This window comes from Mauremys mutica, chromosome 2 (genome assembly GCF_020497125.1).
Source record: "Mauremys mutica isolate MM-2020 ecotype Southern chromosome 2, ASM2049712v1, whole genome shotgun sequence".
Lineage (NCBI taxonomy): Eukaryota > Metazoa > Chordata > Testudines > Geoemydidae > Mauremys > Mauremys mutica.
Genome location: NC_059073.1, coordinates 195,240,662 through 195,267,177, shown reverse-complemented (window position 1 = coordinate 195,267,177; position 26,516 = coordinate 195,240,662). Strand labels below are relative to the sequence as shown.

General features: G+C 47.2%; 1 protein-coding gene across 8 annotated transcripts in view; it reads right to left on the bottom strand.

Moving 5' to 3' along the window:
• Nucleotides 1–26,516, bottom strand: part of EZH2 (enhancer of zeste 2 polycomb repressive complex 2 subunit) — a 110,792-nt gene that overhangs the window by 73,358 nt on the left and 10,918 nt on the right. For 4 of the 8 annotated variants that reach the window (XM_045005440.1, XM_045005442.1, XM_045005441.1 and 1 more), the window contains exons 2-4: nucleotides 16,694–16,874; nucleotides 13,750–13,851; nucleotides 10,439–10,504 (exon numbers count right to left, since the gene is read on the bottom strand). In XM_045005440.1, coding sequence (XP_044861375.1) covers nucleotides 10,439–10,504; nucleotides 13,750–13,851; nucleotides 16,694–16,874 — 349 coding nt within the window. Of the gene's footprint in view, nucleotides 1–10,438; nucleotides 10,505–12,129; nucleotides 12,154–13,749; nucleotides 13,852–16,693; nucleotides 16,875–26,516 lie in introns of those variants that run through there. The other 4 variants (XM_045005445.1, XM_045005446.1, XM_045005447.1 and 1 more) reach the window with 4 other exon arrangements.

The following is a 26,516-nucleotide window of genomic DNA, read 5'->3' as shown; positions in this document are numbered from 1 at the left end:
AACCCTGATCCATAGCACTTAAAATAGATCTTTTTAGGCACAAGAGCCAAGAGTGAGAATCTATACTGTATTCAATTAATATGCAGAAGTTTTCATGTAGAAACAAATAAATTCAGTCATCAGTCTCCCCTTCCAATGGTTTCTGTTAAACACAATGTTTTTAACGAGAAATGTGAATTTTGTCCTACTCTGACAACACTAGTAATGTGCACCAGTCAAATATATCAAAAGTACAAATAGTTGACATTTAATTGGAGGAAATTACCACACAGAACAAACTAGAAAAAATATTGTTATCTGCACCATAGAACCTGGGGGATATAACAGCTTTAAGCATTCAATCTGCTTTTTGAAATTCAGGCCTATACACAAATCTTACATTTGATTGTGGTACCAAAAAGCATGCACAGAGCCTTAAAGAAATAACCGACAAGGTCCCAATCCCAAGGACAATGCAATCTTTCATAAAAATAGTCTCCATGAAGCCAAGACTACTCACGTGACTAAGAATTTCTCATGTAAAGTTTTCTAGATCAGGCCCTCCCCCCTCTTAAGATAAAACAAATGGAATGGAATGCTTATACATATTAAGATTGAGATTGCTTGTCTCTGAAAGTACAATTTTGTTTCTTTAAGTTATAGCAAATTGTTTTGACAGAGGAATTGAAGATTATGAAAAGATGTACACTTTGAAGAGGGAGATTGCATGGTACATAGAAATTGTTCCAAGCATAGAAGAGACATAACGGGAGAAGGAAATAAAGGCAACACAAAGTGGAATCAATAGAGCAACGGGAAGATGTAAACATATAAAGGAGAATAATCAACTCATCTGTTTCTGGTTTTACAAAAGCTTTAATGAACTTATTACTGTGCATATTTTAAAAAGTCATAATACCCTTTAAAGGGTCTGACTGTAGACAGTACCTTGTGCCACCTCACTTGCGTATTTACAAAAATAATGCATCAGTCAAATATGCATGATGTCTAAAAAAAGCGAAGTAAAAAATAGTTAGTCACCTTCCGTAACTGTTGTTCTTAAGAGAACTGTTGCTCATGTCCATTCCAATGTAGGTGTGTGCTCACTTCAAGCACTGCCACCAGGAAGTTTTTCCATCAGTGGTATCCCTCTGGTCAGCTCTGGGGCCCCCTAGAGTCGTGCCTTCATAGCGCCGGTATACAGGACCCTGCCAACCTACCACCCCTTCAGTTCCTTCTTGCCAGCTAACTCTGACAGAGGGGTAGGAGGGTGGGATGTGGAATGGATATGAGAAACACACCTCAAACAGCAGCAGTTATGGAAGGTTAGTAACCGTTTTTTCAAGTACTTGCGCACGTCCATTCCAATGTAGGTGACCCCCAAGCAGATGTAGGAGGAGGATTTGAAATTCAACGACAAGCAGACTGCAGCAACACTCTGCCAAATCCAGCACTGTCTCTGGTCTGCTGAGTGATAGAATAGCGAGTTGCAAAAGCATGGGCTGAAGACCACACTGCCACTCTAAGATATCCTGGATGGGAACGTGAGTCATGAATGTAGCTGAAGACGCTAGTGCCCTTGTGTAATGTGTCGTCAGGGCAGAAGCAAGGACTTTTTGCGAGGTAGTAGCACGTACGGATACAAGAAGTGATCCACAAAAATTCTCTGGGTTGAGACTGGGAGACCTTTCATCCTGTCTCCCACCGCCACGAAAAGCTGAGTAGTTTTCTTTAACAATTTAATCCTTTCTATGTAGAACACCAGCACCTGCCTAACATTTAGTGAATGAAGCCGCTGTTCCTGCCTATTGACATGTGGCTCTTGGTAGAAGCATGGTTATTGTGGAATTCCTCCACGTTCGGGAGGAAGGCTGGGTGAGGGCACATTTGGACCTTGTCATTGAAGAAAATCATGAATGGAGGTTCTGAATTAAGGGCCCTAATCTGAGAGACCCTTCTGGCCAAGGTGATGGCCACCAGGAAGGCTACCTTCCAGGACAAGTACAGTAGAGAGCATATTGCTAAGGGCTTAAATGGGGGACTACATCTGTTTCGTAGGAAGGTCTACTCCACGAGGCGTCTCCAACTCAAGATGAACCAACCACCACCATTATTTGAATTCTTGGGGAACAATGACCAAGTTCAAGGAATTGCTGCCACAGTAATCCAGGGCCAAGTTTTCAGCTCTGCTCGAGAAAGGTAAACCAGTTGTGAAAGCATCCCTCCAAGTGGCATTGGATGGGGCAGATTCTGCTACACAGACCATGGGTTCGGCTGTGGTCATGAGCAGAAACGCATGGTTGCAGGCCTCAAGCCTTCCACACCAAGTGCAGCAGACCATCCAGGACCTCTCTTTTGAGGGCACATCTTAGCTCCAGAGCTTAAAGGATTCAAGGGCTACCCTAAAGTCCATTTTCCTTTGCTTTTTCTTCAGTACCAATGACTGGGAGCAGTGTTGCCACTGAGGCATAAGCCTCCTCCAGAGAACCCTGGCAGTGCCGAGAGTCCCGGAACACGGACAAAGAGTCCCTTCCTTGATGCCAAAGATGCCGAGCTGCACTGCCTGTCTCTCTGAGAAGCCGGTGCACTTCTCACTGAGGTAGAAGTGCTCGGTGCTGACTCGGTGTGGCTCAGCTCTGAGGGGGGATGGAGAGCCACCTCCATAAGGAGGTATTTAAGTCTCCGGTCTCTGTCCTTTATGGTATGGGGTTTGAACTCTTTACAAATCCTACATTGCTCTGCAGGTGGGACTCCCCAAGCACTTAAGGCAACTAAAATGGGGGTCACTAGCAGGCATGGGCTGATGGCAAGCCACACACACCTTAAACCCCAGGGACCCACACATGCCCTAGTATCAGAGAAGGGATAACCCCAACAACTAGGGGTCTAACTACTAAGTAACACTAATTTGTAAATTCTAACTACTATCCTTAACTATATAAAGGAAAAGGAAAAGTCCACTGAGGAGAGTACTTGCGCAAACACAAGGATGAACAGAAGTTCCAGAAACCATCACAGGCGGTAAGACGAAACTGAAGGGGAAGCAGGGCCTTCTATAGCGACGCTATGAGGGTGCAATTCCAAGGGGTACCAGAGCCGACCCGACGGATACCACTGAGGGAAAAGCTTTACGGCGGCAGTACTCAGGGCAAGCACACACCTACATTAGAATGGACATGAACAAGCACTTGAAGAAAAATTGAAATTACGAAGTATTACTAAATTTCAATGACTTTGTCAAGTCCATATTTGATACATCCTTATTTGGCTGCAATAAAATGGCAGTATATTCTCCCCCAGTCAGATTAATTTACACAGCTAAATAAACTGCTCAAGTATTGGTATCTCACTTTCCTAAGCAATTAATACTTCATTGGACAGATTACGCAAATTCAATAAAATAAAGTGAAAAGTTCTTATCTACAGTATTTACAGCATGAACAGTATTAGACTAGGTTTCAGTGTGGACTCCAGCCAAACTTGTAACCTTAGATGCACCACTGATTTCACCATTTAGAGAGACGTATACCATACAACATTATATATCTAAGACTAGTCAGTTTACATGTGTGGGATGAACAAGGAACTTTTGTCTCATGAATGCAGATCTTTAATGTTTAATATATTATAAGTAAAAGGCCAGTAATATAGGGAGATGAGTTCCTCCTATACAAGTCTGTTATTTCCCACTTTTGCAGTTTTCCCTTGCATAGGGAGAACCACCTAATCTGACATAAGTGCATCCATAATACTGTATGGAAGAAGCTCACTATAAAGAGTTCATATTACTTAATCACCCAGCAATTTCATGGACAGCTTGTTCTCTAAAGTAAAGATTTGGTTTTTTATGACTAGCAATTGACACCCGTACCATTAGACGTCCCCAATATGCATTTTCGTAACGCTTACCGGTTAACCTTTTACATCCCTAGTACCTAGGTCTGTGACACTGTCACACTTGCCTGCTGGCACCAGCCACTCCTTCAATACTTTACAGAAACACTTAGGGCAGTGGTTACCAAACTGTGGGGCGTACCCCCATATGGGGGCACGGAGGAATGTCCAAGGGGGTGGAGTGGGGCCCAGGACAAGCCCATGAGGGGGTGGAGTGGGAGCACCACCCAGTCCCTCTCTGTCCCCAACCCCGCTCTTGGCCCCCAGCTCCTGCTCCCGGCTGCGGCTCCACTCCCAGCCTGGGGAGGTGCAGACACATTCTATTACTGCTAAGGTGGGTGGGGAGCATGAGAGGAAAAGTTTGGGGGCCCACTGATTTAGGGTATGTCTACACAACAACATAAACCTAGATTTAATAGGACTCGAGTCAATTGACCCATCAGGGAATCATGGGCTTAAGTACAGTTTTAAAATTTTATTAGAAAATGTTTAAAAATAAATAATACAGAGCATTGAAAATTCAGTTAATAGTCATCGGGGGTACCATACAGAATATAGGGGGATGTTAGTATTTTGACACTGGATAGCACATAACACATACAGTCTGCAGTATCCCCAATGGGGGGGGTTAAGGTGGATGAATCAAGATACAGTCAGCAATCAGTGAGGGTAAATCTCTCATATCTACACTGCATTTTAACCCTAGATTAAGGATTCTCTGACCCACACTCAAATCTTGGGCTCTGGCATCCACACTGCAGTGTACAGACCCAAGCCAAAGTAACACTATCCCAAAGTGTCGACACTCTAGGCCTATTAATTTGTTGCACGGTGGGGAAATTCTACTGCCCACCCTGCTTCCTAACTGTGATGGTGCTATCGATGGGACTCAGGAGCCTATAAGGAATACAAGTACATAAACTGCATAATTAGCTCCTTTGTTGGGTATCTCAGTAGAACGACAGCAGTTTGAGAAGGTTTTATACTGAACTACCATCTAACCTGTATACTGAACTACCATCTAACCTGAAAATTGGGCTCTCTACCTTTAGGTGGAGTTATATTGGCAAGAAAATGTCCATGTGCACCTGTTCTGAGGTTAATTAGAACATCAGTCTCCAGGTCTGTCAAACAATTAAAATGACATTTTGCAATTCTAAGGTGTTTTTGTTTGGTTGGTTTTTTTATTTGTCTATTATGAAGCATGACATAAAATGTAGGTTTTAGAGGAAAAACGCACACACCCCCTCAGTCTGGCTGCTGCCGGCTGCAGAGTGGTGAAGTGCAACACCAGAGCTTGGACTGCAGTGTGCTCCAGACCCTCCCCCAATCCATTATCCCTGCCTCCGCCGCACCCCAGAAGGCATGGATAAGGGATTCCTGGAAGGCTGTGAGGAAGGTTCGGGTCCGGCTCCGGCTCCCATTCACCACCCTCACACTGCATTCTGCCCAGGCACCTCTGCACACAGCCCCAGGAAGGGCAGGAGCCTGGGAGCAAGGGACAGACAGCGGCACAGGACCAAGCAGCTGCCCGGCAGGGAGGGGAGGGGAAGCAGCAGAGCTTCCAGCTCAGGGATGATCCCCAACATTCTGGCAGCTGGAAGCCACATCCTCCCTGTCAACTTTGCTTCCTGCTCTGAACAAGCACTGCATGGCAGCAAGGAGCCAGGGTCGCCACCGCTTCAAGAGGCTGCGGGGAGGTTTTGGGACTGGCTTCTACACGCTGCCTGGGCACCCCTGCACATGCAGACCTAGGGAGGGCACAGGGGGGCCCAAAGAGCAGAGCAGGGACCAAGTGGCTGCCCTTCAGGGAGGAGAAGTGGCTGAGGTGTTGCGGTTATCCTCCTCCAGCTGTGCTCAACCAGGAACTCTGCCACTCCACTTCCCTGCAGGCCAGCCACTTAGTTCCCACTCTGCTCTCTGGTCCTTCCACCAAAATCTTGTGATCAAGAGACAGCTCTTTGCAAAAGGCTTTTTCTGATCCATCTCCTTTGAGACCTTGCAGGCTCTCTGATAGTGTGCTTGCAGACTGGTGTTCAACAGACAATACATTAACACTGACCTGAGCTGCTGCCATTTGCAAAGGGAGATGTGACTTCTGTTTGCAATAGACTGCACCACAGATTGTCGGCATACAGAAGACCAAGTAAATTGCCCCAAGCAGGGTGTATAAAAATCAAAGATTTTTTTTAATTTAAATCACTTTTTTTGATAAAATGCTTTTTGAGGAAAAAACCTATCTAAATAAAAAGTCCTAAGCGCAAAGCGTTGGGAGGGCGGGGGAGGAGCGGGGAAGCTCCGCATCTCCACTCCTCCCCTTCCTCCCCAGAAAATCCTTAGCACCAGTAAACAGCTGTTTGGCAGCGCTTAGGGCTTTCGGAGCGGGGATGCAGCGTGCTCTGAAGAGGACGTGGAGTAGGGGTGGGAAGAGGAGGGCCTGGAGTGGAGCGGGCCTGGAGCATTCCCGGCAAAGACAGCGCCTGTTCTTATCCGAGGAAGCTGCCGCTGCTGCTGCAAAGGTGCTTCCTAGCATCCTAGCTTGCAGCAGGCTGTGCCTGCATGGGATAAGCCAGGGTCGCTTTGTACAGTATATAATGCCTTTTGTCTGCCAAAAAAAATTTCCTTGGAACCTAACCCCCCATATTTACATTAAACCTTATGGGAAAATTAGATTTGTTTAACATCGATTCACTTAAAGTTGCATTTTTGAGGAACATAACTACAACGTTAAGTGAGGATTTACTGTATAATAAACTTCAGAGCTAAGGGTGAACCATTCAAGAAATAAGTTTGCTGATGATGTTTTAAAGAAAGTCACACCAGTGAACTGGTGGAAGTCACTTAAGCACTTGGATTCAGAGACTGATAATCTCACTTTTAACAGCAGTAGCTTCTTCTTTCGGTGTACGAAGAATATTTTCTTCCTTTGGACTAATATATTCCAAAGTGAGAAATCGTTTGGGACCTGTAAAAGCAGGAAAGCTTGTTTTTCTTTCCCAGATTATGAACAAACAGGAAAATGAAGGTGAAGATGACTAAGTTAGCTGCAGAAGCCAATATTTTAAGTTTCTCATGTCTGACAGTCGAATTAATTTTTGTTTTTTAATTCATTTAACTATTTTAGTAAAACAATTTTAACAAAAACAAAACTGATTTTAAAAAAAGCTTGAATGTTTAACTAAACTCAAAAATGTATATGCTTGTTTTGTTAAAATATTATGTTTGCTGTTCAAGGGGGAAAATCTAGAATACATAACGTTATTTTAGTTAAATAAAACGATTTAAATGTCTGTCTGGTGATGTTCTCCTACTAATATAGCATGGCAAGAAAATCCTCCAAATATTAATGATTAGCCTGTTGAATTGGAGATAGTTCACCTCTCAATGACTTCATAAATATCTGCTTCAATTACCTTTGGTAAATGAAATAACCCTTCATTTTCTGATATAGCTGTAAAACTAATCTGAAAAGTTTTCAAAATAAATCACTTTAAAAATGTATAGTGTGTACCTTCTAAAAATGAAACCTAAATCTATCTCTGAGTTGTGAAGAATATGTATTAAGGTTATAACAACCAACAAGAACGCACTTTTATGTAGAAATCCATGATTAAATCAAGTCTTCCTGACTAGTGATTTAAATCAAATCCACCCTGGCTCCAAGGAACTCTGGGACACATCTAGAAGACTTCTGGGATCTGAGCCAAACTGGTATCGCGTGCACACAGGAAAGCAATAGGGCTCAGACCCTAGGTTCCACAATTGGTGTTTGGACCCAAGGGGGGTTTGGCTTGAGCCTGGGCCAAGACTTAGGATACGTCTACTCCAGCTTCAGCTACAGCTTCAGCTCCCCTTGTCTAGATCCCAACAGTTCTCTCTTTTCCCATCTCAACTGTCCAAATTAAAGTGTAGCAGTTCATCTTAAGCCATTCACAGGAATACACTGCCCTCATCTCAAATCTTCAGTAGCTGTTCATGAGGGCAGACAGAATATCTATTTCAGAAACTAGTATAAAGTTTCCCTCTTAAACCATGATTCAGCAAAACACTTACACATCTATTTAAAATGAATGCATGCTTAACACATGCTAAATAGTGACCAGTGTCTTCATATTCTTCCATGAATTTGCCTTCCCCTCCATCTTTCTATTCTTGCATCCATTCAACACTTTTCACATCAGGCTTTTTTCCCTCCTTGCACCTCTCTCCAAAATGGGTAGTAAATCCTATGTCTACTGTCATTTCCCCTGCTCCTTTTCCTCTCCCCTCCCCCACCGCACCCCACTATTTGGAATTATCTCTTGGACCCTGACAACATTAGAATAACTCACGATTTGGTCCTCCTAGAACACTTGTGTGTGGATGCAGTGTTTTATAACTGTTCAAAACCATGTACAAGGGTCTCAAATACCATCTGGATTAGGCTTGCTGTCCCTAAGTCTAACCACCATTAGTTTAGTGGGATGAGGAACAGAGGTTGCGGCAAAAGCACAAAATGCTTAAACAATCCCTCCATGCCTCTACCACATCAAACTGGTGGGGCTTTCAAAATCTCCCAGAATTCACTACTTCTGGAAGCTATCCCGGGACCTCTGGGACAGTCACACCGCCTATGAAACTGTTTAGAACACTGCTAGTGTGGATACAGGGCAAAACTGCAACTCATCAGAACCCAAATCAGAGTGGCTACTATGGACACACTGAAACAAGTGTTTAAACAGGTTCTGTCGTACTGTTTTAATTAACAATGGTTCAGTTTTCTAGTGCAGACACTGCCTTGGTGCCTAATGAGGCCCTTCAAAAATGAGCTTACCTAAACTCTCTCTCTGCCCATTCCATCCTTATAAGAGCTGGTAAACAAATTTTTGCCTGGGTGGGCAAAAGTTTTGTAAAGAAAGCCTAGCAGATTCCATCTTTTCAAATCCTTCTTGCCTATTTATTTCCTCACGCTCAATCATTCTATCTATAAGTGTCATAATATCTATAAATGCTACCTGTAACCTATTATTTCCTTTTATTTGCATATATAGATTACAATTAGCTGTGAAGTGTCCCATGATGCTATTTATGTATCATGCAAGCAAACCTCTATTAAAGTTATCCTCTTTACTACTACTGCAACAATTCTTATTAAAAAATCCACAATGATGCTCTAATTGCACCATGGGAATGCAATAGTATCTAATAATAAAAACACTTTCCCTAGTTTTTAAATTTACCACCTGAAATATCAAATATTTTATATACTGTAAGCTCTCTGGGAAAGGGTCAGTTTGTATAGTGCCTAGCACCATAAGGTCCTGGTCTATCACTAGGGCTCCTAGCTGTTACCATAATACAAACAATAATGTTTGAGACTTATAGCTTAGCTTCTTGACATGTTGGAAAGTCAATATATGTCCAGCCACACTATATAAGTACGATCAGCTTTGAAACTGTTAACTTTGAAGCCTAATTTTGTTCACTTTAACACCTGTGTTTGTCTGGCTAGATGAGGACTTAAGAACATTGTTTGTTTTTTTACACTGAAGGTTATCTTCACAACCAGAAAGCCCAAACACTTCAGATGTTTGCAAATTAAATCTTAGGATCTGACAAAAAACACTAAATATGGCAACACCTTCAAATTCAAGAGATCTACTTCCTGAGTATTTACAGTAATGTCTAGACTAGGATTTAAAGATTTAACATGTTTTCAAACTAGTGTTGCTGAAGTCTACATTGCCTTGTCTATGACAAAGAATTAGAACACAATAGTCAGAACCTTTAAATCTTAGTATATACGCTGCCTAAGTGTAATGATGTAATGGGCACTATATATCAGTCTTCTTTGCTTTGTAATGTTATCAGAGAGAACTGGTTTCTATTCTCTAACTAAATTCCAGTTGAAGTCTTTAGTAGTTCTACTGAGAGGCAGAAAAGAAAACAGCTTGACCTTCAAGTTCCCAGCCTCAGTTTACAGTATGGGCTTTAGATAGATTGGATAAACTACACAAATTTGATTTGCAAGTCAGTGATAAAGTGGAATTCCATAAAGTCACTTTTTGGAGTACAGCTATATTTTAACATCCCTGTGAGAAACCCAAATCCTACAGATTTCTATTAACCAAAACTAGGATCTTGAATATGGCATAGTTCTAAGATGACAATTGTTGACACCTCATGGAAAGCTTTAAAAAAACAAGTTTAAGTAGAAACTACCATCACTGCCCTCTAATTACTAGGGACATTTTTTGTGAAAACAGGATTTATGTTTCTTAATAATCTGTCTTATTATTTAAAAGATACAACCCTTTATTTGATGTCGCAATCGTCTTCACAACAACTAAGCAACAGAGGATTGTCTCTTTAGGTGAAAGATTAAAAAAGCACATAAGAGAACAGCTGAACTTTTTATTAAAAAGCCTATTTACATGCAAGATTCCACACTAAAATACTGCAGGAAAAAAACAAGTAAGTGTGCTATATTGCAGGGTTGCTCATGAGGTATCAGCAGGTCTTGAGTATTCAGATTTTAACAGACCAAATTGAAAGTACTTACAGTACAATGCATACAAGTACTCACCCTTCACAACATGCTTTCTGGTTACCACAAATAAACATTCCAGAGGCTCCCAATTTGATATGGACACTTGGGATAAACAGAAAGAGTGGCCTTTTAATTAACTCTTACAAATTACATTCAGACTCTAGAAAGCATTACACCCTAGAAATCAATATGGAAATCCCAGTTTAGAAATTTGATAGAATTCCCACTATGTATTTTAATCCCTGTACATTTATATAGTTCTACATCTGTATACAACACCATTCAGTGGACTAGCACAAAAGATGTATTAGTGAAATTCAAATATAAAAATGAAGTCTTCCAATGACTTAATTTCTGAGATGAAAGGGAAGAGAGATTTGAACTCCCAACTCTCTAGCTCTGTATTGTATTGTTCCCACTCAAGAACAATGTGGATGGTATTCCAAAACTAGGAGAGAGAAGCCACTGGAACAAAACCCAAATTAATTTACATAAACACACCTACAAGCTTTTTTTCTCCTTCTCACTCCCAATAACTTCTGAATCACTGCAGGCAACTGTTAATATCAAACATTTCAAAATAATACCAGATCACGCATCAATCTTATTTTGTCCTGTTTACCAGTCAGTCACTCTTTTGCTCTTACAATTGTAATAAAAAGGCAGCTCTTCCCATCACCACCCCCTTACAGCTACCAAAATGACTCAAGACAAACCACGCTTTTAGTAAGAGCATGCCTCATGTTCAACACACTTTGGTCTAGAATCGCAGTCGCCAGCCTATCTGAACTTGCGAAATGCCATGCAATGCTGTGGAAGACAGGGACCCACTACTGTCCTTAGAAGTTCACTCGAGTTGCCGTCGGGGCAGGTTTGCCAGTAATACCATCCCACTGCCTTTGCATTTAACATCCTTCCTGCACCCGGGATTTTCATATACAAAGAGAAGGGAGGAGGAAAGGGGAGAATCAAGAGCGGCAACTCGTGTGAAACAGCAAAAGAAGGAACAACCCACAGACAGTCTCCCGGAAGCTGATGTTCAATGCGGAGCTATCTAAGAGCACATGAGACTCAAGTGCCCAAACCTGTCCCCGTAGCAGGGAGGCCCCCTCGTTTGGGGGAGGTTAATTGTATTTTTTCCCCGTCTCATCCTCAGGGAACGAAGGATTTTGCGGCGTTTCAATCAGGCGATTTAAAACCTCGTTCGCCTTTTGAGGGGGATTGAAGGGGGAGCGGGGGGGGGGGGCGTCCCCTCGGTCAAACTGCCCCTGCACCCGCCACTAGCCTGAAGTCAACGGGGAGGTCTGAGGAGGAGAATCACAGACGTACCCCCCAGGGCGCCCGCTCTGGTTAGGGGTCCAAAGCGGCCCCAAGCCCGCGGCTCTAGTCCCGCCTTTGTCTCAGCCGGGTCGGTCCAGGGGGGACCCCTCCGCCAGGGTGGGCAGAGCCAACTTAGACAAAGGGCGCTTCACGCTCCGTGTTTCTCGTCAGCTGTCAGCGGCCGGCAGAGCGTGTCCCGCCGCCGGCCGCTTCCCCCCGCGGCCCGCCACCCTGTTCCCCGGGGGGGCGGGGGTGAGTTTCCTCGCGGCTGGGGCCCCCACTCCTCATTCTGCCCCCCCTCCTCCACTCCTCCCGCCGCCGCCGCCTCCCCCAGTATAAAGGGCGCCGGTTATAATAACGGCTCCCGGCTCCCGCCCGCCCGCGCGCGGTGCCGACCGCTCACTCACCCCCCCAACCCCCCGCCGGTGCTGCCGCCGCCTCCGGGTCCCCTCTCCGCTCCTCTCTGCCTCCGGCCGCCGGATTCACCCTCCCAGACCGAGCGCCAAACCCGGCGGCCCAATCGGCAGCGCCCTCATTGGCGAGAACCAAGCACCGCCCCGATTGGATGGACGTGGAGGGGCCGCCTGAGCCAATCGGCAGCGGCTAGAGGCGGAGCCGGGGGCGGGGCGTTCGCTCCCCACGTGCGGGGGGGAGGGGGTGGGAGAGCTCTCTTTGTTCTCGCGCTGGCTGGGGAGATGGCGAGTTCCGTGCTCCTCTCTCAGTCCTCGCGCGCTCCTGAGCCCCCTGGGGAGAGGGAATCGGGGCGCGCGGGGAGGGAGGTCCTGGAGCCCGCCTTGGCTGCGGGTGGGGAGCTTGGGGGTGGATGAAGGAGGAAGCGCCCGCGGAGCCCGGGAAGGGAGGGGCAGCCCTGTTCGGCGCTGCTGAGAGTTTGAATCAGTTCGAAATTGGGAGCTGTAACGGTTTTAACTGTCATGCTTCTGCGCGCGCGGGAGGGAGGCAGGGAGGGAGGCGCGGGGAGCTCAGCAGCCCCGCGTCCCGCCCCGCTGCCTGTTGCTTCCCACTCCCCGGCGGGCAGAGCAGAGCTTGAGGCGCTCCGCCCTGCATCGATCACAGCCCCGCCTCTGACCTTGGCTTCGCTGAACCAGTTCCCAAACCAGCTCGGCTAAACCAATTGTGGAGCCGCCCTGTAGCTCCCTGGAAGGCAGCCGGACCTGCCGTGACTGAGCCAGCTTCCAGAAGCAACTGGCTTCAGTAAAAATGGGCCAGGCCATTCAAAACTGCGTCCGTGCCAGGCCTCTAGTGGGTGTGGATATGGCCAGGCTGATCAAAAACTTGCCTAGTGTAGACGGGCCCCTTACCCCCGTTCAGCTCTGCTCTGTCCTTCACCTAAACCAGGGGTCCCCAACGTGGTGCCCACGGGCGCCCTGGTGCCTGCCGGGGCGTCTTAAGTGCACCCACGTACTGGGTGGCGAATGAGTATCCGCCAAAATGCTGCTGACAAGCATCATCATCCAGAGGCGTTGCCACCAAAATGCTGCCGATTTTTGGTGGCAACGCCTCTGGATGATGATGCTTGTCGGCATTTTGGCGGTGACGCCTGTGGATGACGCAGCTTGTCGGCGGCATTTTGACGGATACTCGTCCACCACCACGGTTCTCCGTGGCTCGTTGTCTGGCGCCCGCCAGACGAAAAAGGTTGGGGACCACTGACCTAAACCATATAGATAACCACTCCTTTCTGTCTTCTGCACGTTCTGTCCACACCTTCTTCCATGTGGTGCTCTCTGCCTGTGAACCACAGCCCACCAGGTCCTCCCCTCACATGTTAACAAAACCACAAAAATCATAGCACCAGCAAGATGTATGGTCCACCTCACTGCTCGATCATGTAGTTTTAATTATATCCTCTCTCAGGGTATTGCCAACCCCAAGCAATGCTGCTATCTTTCCCATCACTCAGACCCGTAATCTGATCTTCAGCTTTAACTTGCCCTCTCTAGATCCTCACATCCAGGCTGTGTTTAAATCTAGCTGATTCTTTCTGCATCACCTCTCTAAAATACAACCTTTCCAATCCATCCACGCAAGCACTTGGGGAAGGGACCATCTTTTTGTTCTCTGTGTGTACAGTGCCTCGCACAATAGGGTCTGGTCCACAACTGGGGATCCTAGGTATTACAAGAATCAAATAATAAATAACTATAAAATTCTTGTCTAGGCTCTCATCATCTTTCACCTCAATTACTGCAACATCTCTTCTCTGGCCTTGACAAATACAATCTTGCCCCATTCATATCAATTCAAAATACTGCTGTGAAGATCATTTTCCTAGCTCAGGGGTGGGCAAACTTTTTGGCTCGAGGGCCACATCTGGGTTGGGAAATTGTATGCAAGACCATAAATGTAGGGCTGGGGCAGGGGGTTGGGGTACGGGAGGGAGTGTGGGGTATGGGAGGTGGTGTGGTGTGGTGTGGTGTGCAGGAAGGGGCTCGGGTTGGGGTGTGGGGTATATGAGAAGGCTCAGAGCAGGGGGTTGGAGTGTAGGAGGGGTGCAGGGTATATGAGAAGGCTCAGAGCAGGGGGTTGGGGTGTGGTGGGGGTTGGGGTGCGGGGTGCAGGAAGAGTTCAGGGTGTGTGCTCTGGCCCGGCGCTGCTTACGTGGAGCGGCTCTGGGGTGGCAGCGGCGCACAGCGGGTCTCAAGCAGAATGCCTGCCTGCCCTGGCCCTGAAGCGGCCGGCACCACGTCCTTGTGGCTCCTCAGTGGGGGGGGCAGAGGTCTCCGTGCACTGCCCTCACCTGCAGGTTCTTCCCCCAAAGCTCCCAGTGGCTGCGGTTCCCCGTTCCTCGCCAATGGGAGCTGCAGGGGGTGGTACCTGCAGGCAAGGGCAGTGTGCAAATCGTGCTGCCCCCCCAACCCGTTGGGCTGCAGGGACATGGTGCTGGCCACTTCCGGGAGCGGCGTGGGGTCTGTGGTACCACAGGGGTGGCAATCCCGTGGGCCGTATCCAAAGCCCTGACGGGCCAGATCCGGCCCACAGGCCGTAGTTTGCCCACCTCTGTCCTAGCTTGGCACTTTGACCATGTTACCCCTCTCTTTGTGTCCTTCTGCTGGCTCTCCTTTTGCCATTACAACAAATATAAGCTTCTTGTCTTCATTTTCCAGGCCCTTCATAGCCTATCATCACTATACTTATAATCTCTCATTCACTTTAGGATATTTCTTATTGACAGTGATGCCAGCAGGCACCACATTTAGGGAGGGCAGGGGGACTCCCCCCCCAAGTTTTGTACCACATTGGGGTGAAATTTGCTGCCCCTCCTCCCCCCACTGTCCTGTGGCACTGCCATCTGCAGCCACCACTTTGCCTCTGCCTCCCCCCACCCTCTGCCATGGAGCCGCAGCTGGTCACGCTGTTTGGCACTGAGCGCCTGGCTCCTGTTCTGCTATGCAAAGCCAGGCAGAAGCCGATATTGAGATGTCCCCCTCCCTCCGCCCATCATGTTCCCGGGCGTGCAGAGCATGCCTCTCACCCAGCCTCTGTCCCGCAGAACTGCCCCCACTATGCCAACTAGGGACTGAGCAGCACACAGCCAGCCCTGCAGCAGCACCCTCTTGGACATAAATTTGGGCACACACACACACCCATTATCTACAAAAAAACCCTAGAATTTTCAGGTACCTCAATATTCTCCTTTAAATATTGACATTGATAAACTGGAGAGGGTTCAGAGAAGAGCCTCAAAAATGATTAAAGGATCAGAAAACATGATTTACAATGATTGATCTCCTGGAGGCCATCTGTTTAGTTTAACAAAGAGACAAGTAAGGGGTGACTTGGTTATAGTCTATAACTATCTACATGGGGAACAAGAAATATTTGATAATGGGCTCTTCAACTGAGCATAGAATGGTACTATAACTTGATCCAATGGCTGGAAGTTGAAGCTAGACAAATTCATACTGGAAATTTTTAACAGTGAGGGTAATTAACCATTAGAACAATTTACTACAGGTCTCGGTGGATTCTGTATCACTGGCAATTTTAAAACCAAGATTGGCTGTTTCACTAAAAGGTATGCTCTAGGACAGGGGTGGGCAAACTACGGCCTGTGAGCCGGATCCGGCCCCTCAGGGCTTTGGATTCGTCCCGCAGCGCCACCGGCACCACGTCCCTGCGTTGCCCTTGCCTCCAGGCACCACCTTCTGGAGCGCCCATTGGCTGGGAACAGGGAACCGTGGCCAATGGGAGCTTGTGGGGAGGTATCTGGAGGTGCGGGCAAAGGCAGTGCACGTAGAGCCCTCCGCCCCACAACCCCCAGGGGCCGCAGCGCTTCTTGGAGTGGCGCAGGCCGGGGACAGGGCAGGCATGCAGGGAGCCTGCCCTGGCCCCGGTGCGTGCTGCTGCCATTCCAGAGCCGCTTGAGGTAAGCGGGGCTGGAGCCTGAACCTCTCCTGTACCCACCACCCAACAACCTGCCCTAAGCCCCCTGTCTGCACCTCATACCCCAACTCCCTGCCCTGAGCCCCCTCGTACATCCCACACCCCTCCTGCACCCCAATCCCCTGCCCTGAGCTCCCTGCTGCACTCTATACCCCCGTGCACCCCAACCCCCTGCCCTGAGCCCCCTGCTGCACCCTGCACCCCTCTTGCACTGCAACCCCCTTCCCTGAGCCCCCTCATACAGCCCGTACCCCTCCTCTGCCCCCAATCCCTTGCCCTGAGCCCCTTCCTGCACACCACACCCCCTCCCACACCACACACTCCCTCCCGCACCCCAACCCCCTGTCCCAGCCCTGCATATTATTTTCCCACCCAGATGTGGCCCTCGGCCCAAAAAGTTTGTTGCATCTCTGCTCTAGGAATTATTTTGGGGAAGTTCTATGGCCTGTAGATCAGAAGTCCCTTCTGGCCTTGCAATCTATGAAGTTATAAATCCCTTCTTAAAACTCCTTTAAGAGTAAAGAATTAAGCAGATGGTGTGCTGAGATCACAACCTATCATACTGACCAGCACTGTGTCATTGTTTTCTTGTGCTCCATTGTTTGTCTGTCTGTCTGTATCCACCCGTTGTCTCTTGTCTTATACTTAGATTGTAGACTCTTTGGGGCAAAGACTGTCTTTTTGTTCTGTTTGTACAGTGGCTTACTTAATGGGATCCATGGTCCATGTCTGGGGCTCCTAGGTGCCACTATAATAAATAAAATTAATATAATATAATAATTAATAAATCATGAGTCAAGCCCTCAAAAGCACAAGCGTGGTTTAAAATCATGCTTTTCTTTTAAATTCTACATTTTAGGTGCTTTTTATTTGCCTTATGGCTGCTTCAAATTTTATTTTCTATAACCATGAGGGCTAGAAACATACTTTAAAAAAAAAAGTCGAGTTTATTATGCAATCACACGATTCCAGCCAGCAATTGGGCCTTTAAGAAAAATATCAAACAGCATGAGACATTCAATAAAATCACAAGAGTTGGCAACACTGATTTTATATTCTGTCTTTAGCTCGTTATCTTGTAAGCAGGTTTATACTAGTAGTTTACTTTAATTTTAACAACTTTTTTTTGCAAGCATAGCGTTCAACAATATTTGAACTAATTTCTTCTTATAGTAACATGTCAGTGATAGATTGCCCTATCCTTCTTTGAATTCCTGAAATGACTGACAATTTCAAAAGTTGTTGTTCAGGTTTAAAACCACCAAAACTTTCACATTTGTAAAATGTGATTTATTTATTATTCCTGGATATGAAGTTATTTAAACTACCCCAAGATGGCTTCCAAATTCAAGATGGCTACCACATTCCTTTACTGTTTAGAATGTATACTTTATTTTGATTGTCAGAATTTTATTTCATTATCACTTTAGTTTTGTTTTCAGTTAGGAGGTATAAGTCGTCATTATTGAATAAGCTTTAAAATAATGGATTGTAATTGGCTTAGTCACATGATTCAGTACATTAATATTACAGTATACGTACTATGAATTGGACCAAATCTCAGCACAGATGTCATTCCACTTTTCTATCTGCACTTGAATGGAATGATTTGTGTGCCCATTACTTTTTGAAAGCAACTAGTGCTGATTAGGAAATTAAATATTACCAAACACTCTGAAAGACCTGGCTTTTGGGGGATGGGGGGAGGAGTTATTTGTTTCTGGTTTTGAATAAAAGAATCTTTCCATTTGAATTCAGTTCTAAAGTCTTAAAATGTTAAATTATATTGGAAAATAATTCTTTTGAAGCAGACTTTCTGATTACCCTCCCAGTCAGTTTCAAACAGCCAGCAGAATGTTGGCAGCTGTTTGTTCTGCACTCAGCAGAGCCACCCAAGTGGCTTTTTTGTTTCTAACTTATTTTCATGGTGGATGAATATCTGTTTAGCTAAGAACCTACTTCACAAAAAAGAAAACGTCTACAAGACACTCACAATGTAACAATTACTAAGGAAATGTCTGACAAGAATTTGAACTTTGATATTTTGAGGAGTTATTCTTTGAATTTTAGTTTTTAAAAACTCTGTCAAGATAAAACTATGTAAAAGTAGTACATTTTGAAAAATGTTTAAGTTCGAAGACATTTATAAATTAAATGACAATGTCAGTAAAATCAGAATCTGGAGAAAATCAGAATGGGATATGGGCAGCCTTCTGGAATTGTTTAAAACATTTTTTTCTTTTTTCTATCAATCACATAATCAATTTTATATAAAATATTGAGTATTAAAGGGCCTGATCCTGTTCCCCTTGACATCAATGACAAAATTCAAAATGGCTTCAATACTATCAGGATTGGGTCCAAAAACACCAATGAAACATCTCTGTTTATATTTGTATATGTGAATAAAATATTACTGCTGAATGTTGTTGATTAGACATGAGGAATAAGAGAGACTTCTCACCAATGCACATGGCCATAAAAGCCAACTGTTTTGAAAACAACCACAAAAAAATTATTTGTGATCATTTACAGAGGAGCATACAGATACCATGTCTTCACTTTTTTTTTTTTTTGTTAAGTTGCACACACCTGAGTGTAGAGGAGTACAATTTTGAAAAACGATATTAACATCTGGAGGTACTTTCACAAAGAAATACTGTAATGTCAAAGTAAATCAAAAATTTTAAAACATGTAGATTGCTCTCTATAGCAGTATGTTTGTAATTATTCACCTAATAATTTCACTACTGATCTCTGCACAGAGGGGCTTAGGTAATATCTCTGTCTGGGGGAACAGCCTTAGCTTGAAAGAGCCATGGTTTGTTGGGGCAGGGCTAGAACACTGTCTGAATGGACTCCATGTAGTGCTTCCTGCCAGGCTAGCAGGGAGCAATGTAGGCTAGCTCCACCCCTGATGTGATGACTGACAGCAGGAGTTCATACCTCATGCTATTGCTCTTATAAGGAAACACACATTGTTTAAGTCACTGCCTTGTGGATTATGTCACAGACCCTGCTGACCGCTTTGAGACCCAGCTGTGACTAAAGACCAAAGCTGAGTTTATTTATTTTCTTTTTCTGGTGGATCCAGTGATGAGCTGCCAAAATATTAACAACCGGTTCCCTCCTCCTCACCCCATGAGGGTCACCCCCCCACCCCCCGGGACTCCTGCCCCACCCCCCAGGACCACTGCCCTATCCACCCCCTTCCCTGTCCCTTAACTGCCCCCTGCCACCCCTCCAACCCCTCCTCTTATTCCTGATGGCCCCCCAGGACCCCCACCCCATCCTACCACCCCTTCTCTCTTTCCCGACTGCCTCCCACCGCCCCATCCAACCCCTGGTCCTTCCTGACTGCCCCCCCAGGACCCTTGCCCCCATTCAATTCCCCTGTTCCCTGCCCTCTGACCACCCCCAGTCCCGACCGTAATCCACCCCCCGCCCTCTATCCAACACCCTCTCCCTGCTCCCTGTCCCCCTTACCGTGCTGCCTGGAGATGGGGGCCGTGCCACTCAGAGTCGGGGCTGGGAGCCAGGGGCGCTGGGCTGCAGGTCGGCGTGTGGGTCCGGCCCGGAGCCTCACCGCCCGGCCGGAGTCGGGGTCCGGCCCGGAGCCTCACCGCCCAGCCGGAGTCGGGGTCTGGCACGGAGCCGGGGGCCGGCGCAGAGCCGGGGGCCGGCGCGGAGCCGCGCCGCCCGGCCGGCCGGCCAGACTCAGAGCCGGGGGCCGGCGCGGAGCCGCGCTGCCCAGAGTCAGGGCCGGGGTCAGGGTCAGAGCCGCGCCGCCCGCCTGGCCAGAGTCGGGGCTGGGGTCCGGGTCGGCGTCGGGGTCCGGCCCGGAGCCGCGCCGCCCGCCCGGCCGGGGTCAGAGCCGGGGGCCGGCCCAGAGCCGCGCCGCCTGTCTGGCCAGAGTCGGGGCCGGGGTCAGGGTCAGAGCCAGGGGCTGGCCCAGAGCCGCGCCGCCTGGCCGGGGACGCACGGCGCCTAGAGTCCTCCTTGTGCCCCCCGCACCCAGCTTACCTGCAGGAAGCTGCTGCTTCCTTCTCAGCCCTCCCAGGCTTCCCGCGCTAACAGCTGATTGGCGGGAAGCCCGGAGGGAGAGCCTTCAGAGGAGGAGGCAAAGCTGGAGCCAGGTGAGCTGGGACTGGGGGCAGGGCAGGGCAGGGAGCTGCTGGAGCCTTTGTTAAATTTAAAAGCCCTTTACAACCGGTTCTAAAAGGGTTTCTAAATTTAACAACCGGTTTGCGCGAACCGGCTGCAGCTCACCACTGGGTGGGTCTATAACAAGGTGCAGCCTAGTCCACTTGAAACACACTACGTCCAGTTCTCCTATTGAAGTTGATTGCAAAGTTCCCATTAGTTCAATTGGAGTAGGATCAGGTCCACTTTGTATTTATCATCATTACCACCAGCTGCTCCCACTTTTTATATGCATCCAACCTCTCTCAGGCATTCATAATAATGACATTATTTTGTACAGTAGGCAGCCTATGGGTGTAGCAATCTAAATAAGCTGCTCTGTGTATCTGTACTGGCGGGTGTGTCCCAGATACACCAATCATTTAGTTCATAATACTGCTCTACACATTTTCTGATATGCTGGACTTTAAACATGTCAATTTACATCTCAGGCTGCAAAAGTGAATCTTCCCTGTGATGTTATTGGTCACTTTTTCAGAAACTGGTGTTTTGTAATTCTATTAAATCAATAAACCATCAATGACAATTTGAGCAATAAGATTTCCCCAAATCTGGCAATCAAATCCACATGAATTCACTGTGACTCTGCACTCACGGTTGTGTTTGTCTGTGTAGAACTGATGGCAGGACGGGGGCCTAAACCAATAACAGCATTATCTTAATCCAATCCACCACTATCATGTTTACAAGGTGAAAGGCAGTATCCATTCTTTCCCCTCCCACACAACCCCAACCTCTAACTGATTTTATAATCTTCAAATCATTTAAAAATAATCTTTATTTCATTAAGTGCACTAACTTTGGTAATCAATTTAGTAATATACTTTTAATAGGTGAAAGTTTTAAAAAAATTATAAATTTCAAAATCAATTTTCCTTTACAAAATAATGTTTCTGTTTCAAATGTTTTTCCATTCAAATATTACTTGGTATTATTTTCCCTAAAGGAAATGCAACCTTATACATAGTTTCAAAAGTTAATTCTTTATCTTCTATATTTTCACAGACTGTATGTTTTTCTTTAGAAGTTAATTTAATAATCATAATTGTACAGTTATGTTTTTTCCAGACACAAAGTACAAACATAATTTTAGGCACAATGACATTTAGTTTAGATTAAGAGAACTTAAAACTAAGGCCTGGTCTACACTAGGACTTTAAATCGAATTTAGCAGCGTTAATTCGAACTAACCACTCAACCGTCCACACCAGGAAGCCATTTAATTCGAACTAGAGGGCTCTTTAGTTCGAATTTGGTACTCCACCCCGACAGGTGGAGTAACGCTAAATTCGACATGGTTAGTTCGAATTAGGCTAGGTGTGGATGGAAATCGAACTTAGTAGCTCCGGGAGCTATCCCACAGTGCACCACTCTGTTGACGCTCTGGACAGCAGTCCGAGCTTCGATGCTCTGACCAGCCACACAGGAAACGACCCGGGAAAATTTGAATTCCTTTTCCTTTCTGGACAGTTAGAATCTCATTTTGTGGTTGGACATCGGGGCGAGCTCAGCAGCACCGGCAGCAATGCAGAGCTCTCCAGCAGAGGAGTTCATGTAATCTCTGAATAGAAAGAGGGACCCGGCATAGACTGACCGGGAACTCTTCGATCTGATCGGTGTGGGGGGCGAGTAGTCTGTGCTTTCGGAGCTGCGCTCCAACAAACGGAATGCGAAGACCTACGAGAAGGTCTCCAAAGCCATGATACAGACAGAGGATACAGCCGTCATGCAACGCAGTGCCGCGTGAAAATCAAGGACCCCAGACAAGCCTACCAAAAAATCAAAGTGGCCAACGGATGCTACGGAGCCTGCCACCACTGCCCCACCAGTGACCATGGACTCTGATGATGGGACAGTGTCGACGGACAGTTCCTCGACGATGTTCACGGACGGGGAAGATGAGGAAGGGTTTGTGGAGGACGAGGCAGGCGACAGCGCTTACAATGCTGGTGTCCCCGACAGCCAGGATCTCTTCATCACCGTCACGGAGATCCCCTACCAACCCTCCCCGGCCATGAACCCGGATCCTGAATCAGGGGTAGGAGCAGTCGGTAAGTGCTTTAACCATGTTAACTTTTATTCTTAATATAACAGCAATCTGTAGTGTGTGAAAAGGAGGTCTCTGTATATATGGTGATAGAACAGAAATCCTCCTGGGAGATCTCCACGAAGCTCTCCTGCCGTTAATCGATAAGCATCAGCAGGAGGTTCCTGGGGGAGAGCTGCCTTATTGGGTGCTCCGTGATAGCACACTTTTCCGCGCAAGGCTTTCATGCGGTATTCAGGGAGCACTGCATCCCAGAGCACGGCTGCATAGGTCCGTGGTTCGTGCTAGATTTCACGCAGCATGCGCTCTCTATCTCCTTCAGTGCCCGTCCTCACGGTTATCTCGCTCGGAGACTCCTGCATCTAAGTAGGGGAATTACTGTAATGTTACGCCTGGTCCAAAGTACTTTTAAAAAATCTCCGGACAGACGGCATAGCACAGACTCAGCACGCAGCTGCGTGACGAGCGTAACGGAAAGCCAAAGAATCAAATGGACGCTCATGGAGGGAGGGGGGAACGAGGACGCAAGGTATCCCACAGTTCCTGCTGTCTCCGAAAAGCATTTGCATTCTTGGCTGATCTCCAAATGCTTCTAGGGTCAAACACAGTGTCCGCGGTGGGTCGGGGCATAGCTCGGCAATTTACGCACCCCCGCCGACCCCCAGAAGTTAAAGGGAAAACAATCCTCTGTTGACTCTTTTACATATCACCGTATCTGTACTGAATGCTGCAGATAGACGCGCTGCTGCAGCACTCAACAACAACATCCTTCCTCCCACCCTGCCATGGGTGGCTGATGGTACAATAGGACTGCTACCCATCCTCATCATCAGCCTATTGGCACATGGGGCAGTGCAAAAGGACTGGTAACCATACCAACTTGCTTGGGACAGGTCGATCAAGGTCGCCTGGTCCTAATTTTTCATGGTAGATGGTGCAGTATGGCTGGTAACCGTCCTCATCATTGCAACAGGGGGCTGAGCTCCATCAGCCCCCACCCTTCATTGTAAAGAAAAGATTCAATTGCCCCTGGACTAGCAGAGGGATGATTGGCTCCCTCCTCCACACCCCTTAATGTCATCTCTGGACTATCATTGCAGCTGGAGGCTTCCTTCCACTCATTTCTCACAAACGACTACCTGTGTTTTATTCATGCATTCTATATTACTTCATCACACAAGTGGGGGGACAATGGTATTGGAACCCAGGAAGGCTGGGGGAAGAACGGAATGAACAGCTGGGGTTGTTTCAGGAGCACACCCTGTGAATAGCGTTCAGCTCAAAATTTATGCATGATTGGCCAGAGAGCAGCTGTGCTCTCTGGTTCTATGATACAGTGGTTCTCTAGTACAGTTGCCCATATTCTAGGCAGGACTGATTCTATTTTTAGATACCCAAAAAGGAGGGATTGACTCGGGGAGTCATTCCCAAATTTTGCTTTTGCGCCCCTGGCTGATTGGCCAGGGGCACTTATGACAGCACCAAATGGCGCAGTGCAAAAGGACAGGTAACCATGACCATCTTATTACCGTCTTCTTACCAGTTCATGGTATGGTAGACGGTACAGTATGCCTGGTAACCATCGCTGCTGTCATGCAAAAGCAAAAGCATGCTGCTGTGTAGCGTTGCTGGTCCGCCTCTGTCAGCGGCATCTAGTACACATACGGTGACATACACAAAAGGCAAAATAGGGTCCATTGTTGCCACGCTATGGCGTGTGCCAGGGCATTTCATGGAAAACGTGCTCGAAATGATTGTCTGCCGTTGCTTTCCCGGAGGAAGGAATGACTGGCGACATTTACCCAGAATCCACCGCGCAAATGATTTGTGCAACAGCAGGCACAGGGGTCTCAACAAAAAATTCACAGAGACAGCCTAGACTCAGTTAATTGTTCGCAAAAAAGTATCTTTGCAAGGAATTCACTAACTGTTTCCCATCTCACAGCTTCCACTGTCTCCAGACCTTCCACAGCATCCCCCTCGCAGAGGCTGGCGAAGATTAGGCGGCGAAAAAAAAAGACAAGGGACACGATTTTCGATGAATGTGTGGGCTGCTACCTAGCCGAGGCGGACCAGCAGAGGCAGTGGAGGGAGAAAGTCTCTCTGTACCAGCGCTCACACAGCGAATGGGAGGAGAGGTGGCGTGAGGAACACAAGCAGGCGATTCAAGCAATGCTTGTACTAGTGAGGGAGCAAACGGACACGCTCCGGCGACTTGTGTATGTTCTGCAGGACCGCTGCAGGACAGAGCCCCCGGCAGTATCTCTGCAACCGCCCTCCCCCGCCACAAAGTCACATACCCCCTCACCCTAAATAACCAGGAGGATGCCCGCCCTGGGCCGTGAATACTGTCACTGCACCCCAGCAGAGTGCTCAAGTAACCAAAAGCTCTCATACCCTACGTTTGCATAAGTCCTTCCCTTCCGGACTCAAACAAGTCCCAATCCCAGTCCCATCCCATAACTGTGTACTTAAGTAATAAAAATACTTTGCTGTTAAGTACTGTTTCCGTCATGTTTTTTCACTGAAGACTGTGTTTGAATGGGGTGCGTGGGGAAGTGCGTTGCTAATTGCATAGGACAGGCACCTTTCCCAGGGTACAGAAACGGGGGCCGGATCAGCAGCGGGTCACACACACAGTGCAGTCAGTAGGCACCGTGGTCGGTATGGGAGGTGGTTTCCAGGATCTGTGTGGGCGGGGGAGATGTGACTTTGCAGTGGGGGAGGGCGGTTACAGATCTTATACAGCGGTCCTTGTCCTGGACCGCTGAGTCACGCAGCAGAGGAATCTGTATCCGTCCTCCTCCGCCACAAGGCCACATAGCCCCCCGCACACAGAATCCCAAAAAGGAGGGATGGCAGGCTCCGTTGAAACAAGCAGTCCAGCAATGCGGACCGCTGTAGGAGCAGGAGCCTGTCATTCCTTGAGTTTAGAGGCGGTCTTTACATCAGCGCACACCCTACCCACCACAGTCTGCGTTCCAGTTTCAACCCTTTAACGAAAAGTCATGAATAAAGAAACCTCTCCTCAGTAACAGTGTGACATGTATTTTATTTTTACACGTGTCTTGGAAGTGGGGGAAACGGGGAGAACGGGGTATTTAACCGAAGAGGAGAGTCAACAGTAACTGGGTAAAGAAACAGGGGAAGGTTCAGCTTCTCTGTAAAGAAACTGAACAGTCACAGGTCACGCTGCTCGCTGCTCGCTGGTATTTGAAGAGTTCCTTGTCGCTGTCCCAGGCTCCTGTATAGGGCTTCATGAGCAAGTGCATTAGCGGGCAGGCTGGGTCACCGAGGATCACTATAGGCAAATGCACATCCACAACAGTTATTTCGTGGTACGGGAAGAAACTACCTTCCAGCAGGCGTCTGAGCAGCTCACAGTTCCTGAGAACACACGCATCAGGAACCTTGCCCGGCCATCCGACGTTCATGTTGGTAAAACGTCCCCTATGGTCCCCCAGTGCTTGCAGAACCATTGAAAAGTAGCCCAATTTCTCAGCAGCTGAATGTGGAAGAGGTGGACGATAAAGTGCGAGGAGGAGAAAACGGCGAGGATCGCAGCGGGCTCCATGCTTGCAGTGCTGTGGCGTCCACGCTGTCACTGACCAGAAAAGTGCACGAACAGATTGCCCGCAGGCGCTTTCAGGGAGGGAGGGAGTGAGGGCGTGATTGACGGTTCAATGACGACAGTTACCCAAAACCACCCTCGACACATTTTTTCCCCCAGCAGGCATTGGGGGCTCTACCCAGCATTCCAATGGGCAGCGGGGACTGCGGGAACTGTGGGATAGCTTCCCACAGTGCACCGCTTCCAAAGTCGACGCTGGCCCCGTGAATGTGGACTCAGAAATTCGAATTAGTGTATTTAGTATGGATACACAAATTCGACTTCATAAGGTCGAATCCACAAATTCGAACTAAGTTGATTCGAAATAGTCTTGTAGTGTAGACAAGGCCTAAGACAACTAAAGTCTCCATGAGACGGCACAGTGTGTGTTCACTGAATTGATCATCATACTGGGAAAGTAAAACACAACTAAAAAATCAAGCATAGACTCACTGTTTGTGTGGGTGAACTCCAGAATACTCAGAGATTTAAGGGTGCAGTACACAGAGGAAGAAAATAAAAGATACAAT